This window comes from Tupaia chinensis, unplaced genomic scaffold (genome assembly GCF_000334495.1).
Source record: "Tupaia chinensis unplaced genomic scaffold, TupChi_1.0 Scaffold000316_1, whole genome shotgun sequence".
In the NCBI taxonomy this organism is placed as follows: Eukaryota; Metazoa; Chordata; class Mammalia; order Scandentia; family Tupaiidae; genus Tupaia; species Tupaia belangeri.
The window spans coordinates 2484779-2496620 of NW_006159809.1; the positions used below are offsets into that span (position 1 = coordinate 2484779).

The 11842-nt window shown below is 40.8% G+C and overlaps 1 protein-coding gene across 1 annotated transcript in view; it reads left to right on the forward strand.

Moving 5' to 3' along the window:
- Positions 1-1988: 1988 nt before the first annotated feature.
- Positions 1989-11842, forward strand: part of GCFC2 (GC-rich sequence DNA-binding factor 2) — a gene marked incomplete in the record, with an annotated part of 44760 nt that continues 34906 nt past the window's right edge. Inside the window, 3 exon segments of the mRNA XM_014588886.2 lie at positions 1989-3596; positions 4796-4897; positions 10260-10484. Of these exon segments, the coding sequence (XP_014444372.1) occupies positions 3323-3596; positions 4796-4897; positions 10260-10484 (601 nt within the window).

Here is an 11842-nt window from a genome sequence, read left to right on the forward strand (position 1 = left end):
TTCAAAGGAAACTTTACATTTTCCCATCTATCAAATGTTTCCTCCCTTTACAACTCATACCCGCCCTTCACCATTCACTCTCTGCCATCCACTTGCCTCCCTTACAGTCTCTAGATTCCACACCCACTTCTATGCCATCACATCTTCAGAGATCTCAACCTCTGCCATAGAGTGCAGACACTCAGTACCAATTGAGTGGGGATATACAATGTGTATCTTTCAAAGTCTGGCTCACTTCCTTTGATAGTAAGTCTTCTACATTCATTCATTTTAAATCAAATGAGAGGATCTATTTGTTTTTTATAACTGCGTAATATTTCATAGTATTTATGTGTCACAATTTTTCAATACAGTCATTGATTTTTGGACACTTGGGTTGGTTCCATGTTTTAGCAATTGTGAATAATGCTGCAACACACATGAATGTGGAAATGTTTTTCTGATTGAGTGTTTTCCTATCCTTTAGTTAAATACCAAGGAGTGGGATTACTGGGTTATATGGGAGCTCTATCTGTAGTTTCTTTTAGAAATCTCGATATTGTTTTCCACAGAGGCTGCACCAATTTACATTCCCACCAACAGGGTAAGAGGGTTCCCTTTTCATCACAGTCTTGCCAACACTTGTCATTCTTTTTTTTTTTTTTTTTTCTTAGCCACTCTAAGTGGCATTAAATAGTATCTCATGTGGTCTTAATTTGCATTTTCCTTATGACAAAGACTGAACATTTTTTCATATGCCTCTTGGCCATTTGTAGGATTTCCTTGGAGAGTTGTCTATTCATTTGCCCATTTTTAAACTGGATTATTTCACTTTTATGGGTTACCTGCTTAGATTTCCCATGTATTCTGGATATGAATGCTTTGCCTGAGGAATAATTGGCAGATATTTTCTCCCATACCAAGGGTCATCTTTTCACTCTAATTGCTTTCTTTTTTGTTTTTTTGGGGGGTTTTTTTTGGAGAGGTTTTTTTCACTATAGGGCGCGTGCACTCGCCAGACAGACAGAGAGAGATATAGAGACAGAAAGCAAGAAATCACCCGCCAGGGGGGATGGCCATGCCACAATCCCTTCTCCTCCATTCTCCTCTCGGGATCTTGGGCACGCACTCACATGCGCCCAGCGTGAGTTTTAAGCCACCAGGTCCGAGACGCGAACCGCAGTTGACTATGTGGGAGTCCAGCGACATAGCTATTAAGCTAACTGCTGGTTCTTTCTAATTGCTTTCTTTGCAGTGAGGAAGATTTTTAGCTTGATGTAATCCCAACTGTCTTTTGCCTGTACTTTAGTGATCTTAAGAAATCTTTGCCTACTCCAACGTCTTTAAGAATTTCCCCGATATTTTCCACTAGTAGTTTTATAGTTTGAGGCTCTATATTTAAATATTTGATCCATGTTGAGTTGATTCTTGTTAATGGTGAGAAATAGGTGTCCAGTTTCATTTTTCTGCAGGTGGATTTCCAGTTCTTCCAGCACCATTTGCTGAAAAGACACTCTTTTTTTTTTTCATTGCATTGTCATGTACCATTTGTCAAAGATCAGTTAACTGCATCATTCGGGCTTGTTTCTGGGTTCTCTATTCTATTCCATAGGTCTATGTGTCTATATTTGGGCCAGTGCCATGCTGTTTTAATTATCATTGCTTTGTAATATATTTTAAAGTTCAATAGTGAAATACTTTCCATTTTATTCTTTTGGCAGAGTATTGTCTTGGCAATATAAATTCTTTTATGATTCCAGACAAATTTTGTAATTTTTTTCTTTTTCTGTAAAGAATGTCATGGGTGATTGGATCAGAATTGCATTGAATACGTAAATTAATTTGTGTGACCTGACATTTTTATTATAGTCATTCTTCCAATCCAGAAACAAGGGATGTCTTTCCATTTTTTTGGTATCATATTCAAATTCTTCCTTTCAGTTTTACATAGTTTTATTTGTAGAAGGTCTTTTACCTCTTTGGTTAGGTTTATTCCTATGTATCTTATTTGTTCTGTGGCTGCTGTAATTGAGATTGCTTTCTTCAATTATGTCTCAGTCTTCATTGTTGGTGTATAAAAATTCTATAGATTTTTGTATATTAGCTTTGTATCTGGCTACTGAATTTATTTGTTACTTCTAGGATTTTTTTTCCCATGGATTTCTTTGAATTTTCTATGCCTGTAATCATATTGTCTGGAAAAAGGGACAGTTTTGCTTATTTTTCCATATGAATGCCTTTTATTTTCCTCTCTTGTCTGATTGCATTGGTTTGGACTTCCAGCACTATGTTGAAAAGGGGTGAAGAAATTGAGAAGCCCTGTCTTTTTCCAGTTTTTAATGGGAAGGTTTTAGTTTCTCTCTATTCGATATGATGTTCACAATGGGTCTGTCATAAATGGCTTTTATCGTGTGGAGGAATGTCCTTTCTACCCCTATTTCACTGGTGAAGGGCAACATGAATTGAGAGGTTCTCAGTCATACCACTTTCAGCAAAGAATAAATGTGGAAGCTTAGTCTGGAAATGTAATCCCTTAAATAATCCATTTTATAAAACCCTTGGAAAGTATTCTTTAACTCTTAAAGAGGACGTGGTTCAGCACAGGACCTGTACATACCATCAAACACTAAGTGAACTAAACATTTATTGCTCCAGATGGAGATAGAGGCACCCAAATAAATGTTTACCTAGGGAACCAAGATCTCCAAGTTCATGGCTAGTACTTGAGAGAAACAGCCCAAGTTAGACTCAGCCATTCTTCTTATCCCTCCATCTCTCTAAACACCACCTTTTTTCCGAATACAGAGGATTTAACGAAATAAATAGTTTTCACTGAAGCCTCGCCGCCAGGAAGCAAACATTTGATTTTGGCCTATCTGTGCTTTTATCATTTCAGTGTACATTCTACTGTTTAGGTTTCAAAGGCACCACCACGCCCTCTGAAAGTGTTGTGGTAGAGTTTACTTCATTAAGTTTTTGGTTGGAAAGAGCTTCCTCCGGAAAGAATAGACGAAAAGGATATGGTTCCGGTTCCGATTCCGGATAGCGAGCCCAGCGCCTGATTTGTAGACCGGGAGGATGCCGCGGCGTGGGCTGGGACTCAGCTCCGGGAGGCCGCGGGAATCTCCAGGCGGCGGTCCACACCGCCAGATCCAGAAGGAAAGCAGCCTGTCTCCCAAGGCTGGTTCGCAGGAACTGCGCGTCGGACGCGCTCCAGGCAGGAAAACGCGCATGCGCAAGGAGGAGCGTTCAGGGCTCCCGGAACGACGTGCGCGCGACGGCGAGGCCGAAGACCCGGCGGGTAGGCCCGGAAGTGGACACGCGCTCGGCGCTCAACTTGGCCATGGCGCACCGGCCCAGGAGGACTTTCCGGCAGCGACGGGTGGATTCCAGCGACAGCGACGTGGAGCAGTCTGCTGACCTCGGAGCGCCGGGAGAGCAGGCGGCCCCAGACGCCTCGGAGGAAAGGCCACCCTCTAGAGAAGGCCGCGCAGAGGTGGCCGATCGGCCCCACCGAGGCCGAGGCTCTCGGGGCCGGGGCCGGGGCCGGGTGTGGGCGAGTTCTCGGCGCAACCTGGGAGCGGCTCCTCGCGGGGACGTCGGCCCGGGCCAACCAGGTGACGCGGGGCGGAGGGTGGGAGGTTCTGTAGAGGGTCATCTTATCACATCTGCACAGTTAAAAGAACAAATGATATGTTGGTATTGCGATTAAAATAGTTTTATTTCAGAGAAGAAGTTTCAGGGACCTCCAAGAATTGATGGACCATACTTTGAAAACCAGTATTTTGGTGTTAATCCACTTGGGGAACAGTTTTGGAGACTGTCATAAATGGTAATTGCTAAGTGTGAACTGCAGCTATATGAAGGGACTTTAAAAAGTTTGTGGGAAAATGGGATAAAGTGTAAGTTGATTTTGGTGTAAAAATTCTTTGAAACCCATGCATTGTTTTTTCAGAGAGCTTTAGGCTCTTCACACGAAGTGGAAGACCGCTACTTGCCGGGGTTGTTGGAGGAACCCATGGAAACTGCCCTGCACTGTACCCAGCACCCTGTCAGTGGTGCCCAGTACATCATCGTTGTTACTGTAGCAGGTGGCAGATGGGATTCACCAAATCTCTAGTGTGCTGGTGTTTTCTACAGTCCACCTGCCAGCTGGGCAGTCCCCTCAGCTGTAATTGATTCTGGATAGGCCATAAATGCAACAGCGTCTGGTTGAATTTCAACATTCCTGCCAAGCTCTCTACCATTGTGTTGTCAAGTTCTTTTTTGGTCAGACAGCATATTTGTGGAGAAGTGTTCTGCCTCAGGGACTGTACCAGGCTCTTTCCTCCTTCTGTGGAGATGCTGTTGAACTCAAGACTTGGGTTGGTCAGGCAGGGGTGGTTCCTTCAGAGCCTCTCCAGTGGCCTTTGCTTCTTCATCCTTGATTCCCTATGGCCCAGCTTAAATAAGGTTAATCTGCTATTCTTCACAGCCAAGGCAAGACACTTCCCTCCTAGTAATTGCTTTTTTTGTTCTTTTTTTTTTTTCCTAATGTTCCCTTTTCTCTTCTCTTTGCATCTTTTGGGAAGTATATTAGTAGATATTTAGATAGTACAAATAAGGTATTTGTACATTTATTAGACCATCCAGTTGTTTTAGAAAGGCCAGGGGTTGGAGAAAGAAATTCATGTCTATTTTAAGTACATGGAGTAGGATTAGTAGCATATGTTATACATATGCCATGTGTTCAGAATTTCAGTTGTTTATGTTTTGAATCTTTCTTGTTATATTCAAAAATTGTCATTAAAATCCAGAATAATTGATCTTTCAACAGATGAAGAGAATGAAACACATCACTCCTCAGGAAGCAAGGATGATCAGAGTTCATCTTCTGACAGCTCTAGCTCTATGGAAGAAAAAGAATTTACATCAATAGGTTGGTAATTTTTGTAATTTTAGTTAAGAATTTGATCTCTAATACCATTATTTTCTATACTAGTGATTCTTATTGATAACATAACAAACTCTAGTGAAGTATGTGGCAAGTGCGTCATTCCTGATGATAGTCCAAGTGCCACTGTTGGCTGCTCATGTCCATTACATGCCATGTCAGACAGCTTGTAAAGAAGTAGAGCTGGGGGGCCAGCAGGTGGTGTACTGGTTGCGTCACTGGACTCCCACATGGCTGACCATGGTTTGTATCCTGGACTCAGTGGCTTGAAACTCATGCCAGTCACGTGTGTGCGTGTGCCAAAGATCCTAGGAGGAGTGTGGAGGAGAAGGGATTGTGCCGTGTCCATCCCTTCTGAGGAATGATTTCTCACTTTTCTTCTCACTGCCTCTGTCTCTCTCCCTCTCTCTCTCTCTCTCTCTCTCTCAAGTGAACACATATACCCTAAGGTAAAACCTCTAAAAAAAAAAAAAAAGCAACAGAGCCAAGATTTCACCCCGGGCCTATGTTCCTAACCACTGTACTATAGCAGATGGTTAATGCTGCTGCTTGAAGTATGGTAAGAATTTGTCAATTTGTCAATTTGCTTCAGGTATAGGCTATAGCATTCTTAAAACTCTAGGGAGGATGGTATAGTATATTCAGAGAACTAAAAATAATTCTTGTTTGACTAAAGATATTTGGTTAGGAGTTTAATGAAAAGAAACAAAGCGAGAGGAACAAGTTGAAGTCATTACACAGGTCTTGGGTACTACTGAAATTTTATAGAAATTTTAGGTCATCTGAAAAGTCATGATGTATTTTTCTATGCAGAAATGTGTCATGACTTTTCTGATGACCCAATAAATGACATGACCATTTTTGTATTTTAGAAAGATCTGTCTCATTTAGGGGTTAGGAAGTTAACCACTGTGGGCCAAATCTGGTCTGCCACCTGTTTTCATAAATAAAGCTTTATTAAAATACTGGGCCAGGTGGTAACACATTGGACCCACACGAGAAAGGTCCTATGTTCATGTCTCAGGACCTCCCTGAACAGGTGTACCCATAATTTGTACTGGTTGAAACTGGGAGTAGATCATGGCATAAAGACCCTTTGGGGGTACTGAATTTCTCTCTCTCTCTCATGGAAGAAATCAACTTACACACACCCACAGAGTCACACTCAAGTACTTATTATCGTGCCTGCTTTTGCACCGCAGTGACAAACTTTAAAAATTGAAACAGATCTTATGTTCTACTAAGTCAAAAATATTTATCTGGCTCTTCACTCTAGCTCAAGGATTTATAACTTGTTTTGTGATATGAACTCCTTTCTCAGACTCATGAAGCCCATTCTGAGAAAATTAATAAAATGAACTAAATAGCTTAAAAAAATAAGCAAGTTATATTGAAATATACTTGTTGGAACCAGCAGGGGACTTGGTGGTTAAGGCACTGTACTCCCACATGGCTGATGGCAATTTGAGTCCCAGACCTGGTGACTTGAAACTCATGTTGGGTGTATGTGTATGAGTGCCCAAAATCCCTAGACGAGAATGGAGGAGAAAGAATTGCACTGTGGCCATCCCCCCTTGAGGATGATTTCTCTCTTTCTTTCTCTCTCTGTCTCCAAGGAGTTAATGCACCCTACAGCAAACATTTCTCTCTTAAAAAAAAAAAAAAAAAAAGAAATATACTTGTTAAGATATATTTTAAAATGCTCATAAGTGCTTCTTTATTATCACACTAAGTAACAACAATTAGTAGCTCTGTAGCTTTATAAACTTTATTTTCTTCTTTAAGTTCACAACATGAGCAGCAAGTGAAGCCTATATTAAGAGTAGGAGCCTGGGACCAGCTGATGGAGTAATGGTTACATCACTGGACTCCCACATGACTGTCTGCTGTTTTGAGTCCTGGACACAGTGGCTTGAAATTCATGCTGGCGCATGTGCGTGTGAGCCTAAAATCCTGAGAAGAAGATGAAAGAGAAGGGATTGCAGCATGGCCATCCCCCCTAAGGGGTGATTTCTCACTTGCTCTTTCTGGCAAGCTCACACACCTTATAGCAAAAAATCTCTTTAAAAAAGTGGAAGTCTGGTAAATAATGGAAGCCTTGTCTAAAGTCTAGATATACATGCTCCAGTAGAATTATCTGTGATGATGGAAACAGTCTGTTCCTTCACTGTCCAGTACAGTAACCATTAGCACATGTGGCTTTTGAGCTCTTAAAATGTGGCTAGTGCAACGGAGGAATTTAATTTTTAATTTGGTTAAATTTAAGTAGTCCCATATGGCTAATGGCTACTGTATTGAACAGTGCTGCTCAGGAAACTGGAGGGTTAAACAGCATAAAGCAGTGGTTGTAAAGTGTTGGCAGCACTGTCCACCTGAAGCGAGAGGGCAGTGGTTGGAAATGTGTGGGGTGTTTTTTAACAGTCACAGTGATTGAGGTGTTGCTGGCGTGTAGTGCCCAGGGGCAAGGGATGATAGATGTCCTGTAGAGCGTACAGCAGTTCAGCACAGTGAAGAATTGTCCCTCCTCCGAATGCACCATTGAAAAAGATTCTTTAAAAATTGAAGACTTGGCCTGTGAAGAATACTTGGAAGTGTAAGGGATATACTAGCTGGAGAAGGAAAGATGGAGGAATGTGGTAATTGTAAGGACTAGTGTGTTGAAGGAGAGCATTTATTTTGTGTCTAGATGATAGAACTGTCAGAATGGTCCAGTAATAGAATATCTGCCTTGAAATGTTCCCTGTGGCAGGGATGCCTTGGATGATTGTATATTGGCTAGATTGACAGATACGAGAATTGTGTGTGAGTTCTGAATCTGTAAAAACACCATGTTTGGGCTACAAAACAGTATGCTAACGTTATTAATTCATCCCATGTCTGCCCAGCATCTGCAATGTGGGATCCGTTAAGCTAGGTGGTGGATATGGAGAAAAAGGATAGGTAGAATACTCTTCTCTTCTTGAACTACTCTTCCTTGAATTTTTACTTCAACTTGAGAGAGGATTGGTTTATGTAGCATTAGTATCTCACTAGCAAGGCCCATTACTTGACATTTTTTAGTTAAATGCTTCAGAGGGATGAAGAGACACATGAGCTTTAACATCTCCCTGACCTATAAATACTTGATTATAAAAAGTAAATCACTTGGGAACCAGCAGTTAGCGTAATGGCTATGTCTCTGGACTCCCACGTAGTTGACCGCGGTTCGCGTCTCGAACCCGGTGGCTTAAAACTCACGCTGGGCGCGGGTGCGTGTGTGCCCAAGATCCCGAGAGGAGAATGGAGAAGGGATTGCGGTGTGACCATCCCCCCTTGGGGGGTGATTTCTCGCTTTCTGTCTCTATGTCTCTCTCTGTCTGTCTGGCGAGCACACGCGCCCTATAGCGAAAAAACCTCTCAAAAAAAAATAAATAAATAAATCACTTGATTTTATATTACTTCTTTTTGATGAATATTTACTGGTTCATAGTGACCACCATTTATTTTTTCATGATTAACTCAAACACTTCTTATTTTCCTTAGGACTGCTTCAAGCAATATTGGTCTGTAATTTTAGATATCTCTGTCTCTTTTTTCTTTTTGGTTTGCTTTAAACGTTGGAGCATTTGCACATCACTAGGCATGCTTTCTAATTATTTCCAAAAAAATTTGAAACAATTTCTGGAAAAGGTTAGAAAATTTTACTTGAAACTCTATAACTGGACATCTTTTAACTCTTTTGAAGTGCTTGAGATGGTGAAAATTTCTCTTGCCATCTTGTTTAATGTAATATTTTTTCTTAAGAAATGATCTTTTGGGACCAGCAGTTAGCGTAATAGCTATGTCCCTGGACTCCCACGTAGTCGACCGTGGTTCAAGTCCCGGACCTGGTGGCTTAAACTCACACTGGATGCGTGTGCGTGCGTGCCCAAGATCCCAAGAGGAGAATGGAGGAGAAGGGATTGTGGCGTGGCCATCCCCCCTGGGGGGTGATTTCCTGCTTTCTGTCTCTCTGTCTGTCTCTGTCTGGCGAGCACACGCGCCCTATAGCAAAAAAAAAAAAAACTTTCAAAAAAAAAAAAAAAGAAATGATCGTTTATGGGCCAGCAGTTGGTATGGAAGTCAAGGCAGCTATATCCCACATGGCCAACTGTGCAGTTCAAGTCTCTAACCCTGCAGGATGAAAAACATGTTGGGCACATGTGCATGCATGCCCAAAATCCCAAGAGGAGAATGGGGAAAAAGGGACTGTGGCTTGGCCAATGCCCCTGTACGAACCTTTCTTACTTTCCCTCTTTCTGTCTCCCTCTGGTGAGCACATGTGCCCTATAGCAAACATTTTTTGAAAGAAGGAACAATTTTTTTTCCAAGTGTGAAGATAAATTTCAGCTTGCACAAAGAAACTTGTTTTGAGGCTTTTATTAATGAAGCTTTATTGTACAAAATAAAAGAATGATACAAGATCTATTAAAAGTTGTCATTGGGCCAGCTCTGACACAGCAGTAATAGGCTGTGCAGTAGAAATCAGATCCCACATGGCAACCTCAGTTCAAATCCCCAGTCTGGTTGGCTTGAAACATCGTAGGCACACTGGTGAGTACCCGGGCTCATATAGGCCAGAGGAAGAAAGGGGATCGTGGCATGAACCAGACCCTGTAGAGGGTTCCCTGCTCTCCGTCTCTTTCAGTCATAAATATGCTTTATCATAAATAAAGGTAAAAAAATTTAATAAAGTTGTCATCACTTAAGTAATTTTTAATTTGTACATAAGCCTATTTCTTTACGTTTTTAATCTTCTCATGTTTATTTGCATGAGGCTCATCACAAAACCTCAGACGCTGTCTTGGCTGTGTGCTGTTAACGCTGTTGTTTCTTTTGCATTGCCCATGTACATGAGTGCCCATAAGGGCCGAGGTGCATCACAGTGTAGTATCTCCTTTCCTTGGTAAGTCAGGCTGGTCTGTCCACCTTCCTCCTGACTTCTCACTGACTTAGGAGCTCCATGCTCAGCCCTCTCCACATCTGTACCCTAACAGTCTCAGCGCTTCTGCAGTGAGAAATATCGCCCTCCGTAAAAATCTCAGCAGCTACTAAGAAAAGTAAGAGAGTTAAAAGATAAAATGGAGTGATTTCATACTTCTGTGATTTCTGATACTTCTAGAGTTGATTCATGTCTCTATATTTAGTCTCTACTAAATTTTCTTCCACTACTGCTGTAAATTTTGAGCCATTTATTAAAGTCACATTTATGTACCAAAACAGTGAAAAATTTAGGGAATCAGTGCCTTTTTCCCTTTTTTTTAAATGTGAGGAATATTTGTTTCTGTTGGTGTTTGTTTATCAGTGTTCTCTTTTTTGTTTCTTTCAGTTAACATTCCTGATGAGGCCTTTATTCAGGCCGCCCGCAGAAAACGTGAAATGGCTAGAGCCCAAGATGATTATATTGCTTTGGATGGAAAACATACCTCTGCTGTCTCTGGTATAGAGAGAAACAGTGATGAAGATGCCAAAAGTGAGCCTGATGACCATGAAGAGAGAATACCATTTACACCAAAGCCTCAAACACTTAAACAGAGAATGTTTGAAGAAACAAGTATGTATTTTCCAGTATATGAATATTCAGGCATTTGCATTAGAATATGATATTGGTAAAATCTCCATAAAAATAAAAAGTAATATCATATTGTAAAGAGTGTTTATTTTGTTTAATCGGTTGGCTTTTCAAATTTTGTCAGAGGGCCTGTGTGCTTGTCATGGAGACAGAGAAAGAGAGGGACAAAGCAACCCCATGGGGTATGCTCTCACCATAACCCTTTCTCCTCCACTTCTCCATTCTTGAGATTTGGGGCACACACCCACACATACCCAGCATGTTTCTCAAGGAACCAGGATTTTAAGCATGTGGTTGGCCATATGGGATCTGGCACCCTTAACCGCTGGGCTGGGGCTGGCCCAATTTTGGTTTTTCTTTAGTATCAATTTAGTCCATTACATTATAGCCTCTAGATGTATCTGTGTCAGAATGTTATTGTCAAAGGGTATGTGTAGTAATGTCTACTATTGCCTGATCCCAACTTAGTCTTTTTCAACAGTTTAAATATTGTTCAGTGTCTTATTTTTGAAATATTGAAAACTGTTTTTTTACCTTTATAGTTTTTTTTTAACATAGAAGCATCCGCAGAAATTTTTACAAGTCATGTATTATGTCTTCTGTACTGTAAAAAATTTCTTCTACCAGTAATACTTAAGCCTCAAAGGACTATTTTGACTTTGCATATTTGTAATACATGAATTTTACTGAGATTTTCACTACTTCAAATATTTTTTTCAGAATGAGACTTCAGTTTCTTTAAATCACAAATTATTTTTATTTCCTTTAAAGGATTTTTTAAATTTTATTTATTATTATGTTTAAATTTGTTACAGGACACATACACTCACCAGAGAAAGGGAGAAAGTGAGAAAACAAGCTGCTAGGTCTGTCACTCAAACCGTGGCCTGCCATGTGGGAGTCCAGTGCCTCAACCGCCATGCCACCTGCTGGCCCCCACAAATTATTTTCAAATGTTTGAGTTCTCAGGTAGGACTTGTGAGATCTTTGATAAGAAAGACCAAACCTTTTATTCATTCTCAGTGTTTTTTTAATTATATGAAGCTATAGTGTTTTGAGCAGGACACTTTTGAGATAAGAATGCAGGTCTAAGACAGATCTCTGGGTTCATGTTTCAGTTTCAGCATAGTCCTCAGACAGGTTATTTAACCTCCCAGTACCTGAGTTTCCTCATTCGCCAAATGAAGGCAATAATGTACCTTATTCCAAGAATTACTGAGAAGGATAAATAACATGTAAAGTGGTGCTAAGCCTGCCTAGAAATAAGCCCCCCCAAGATATTGGCTGCTGCAGTTGGAATGTAAAAATAATGAATGCTTATAAATGTACTTTTCCCCCCC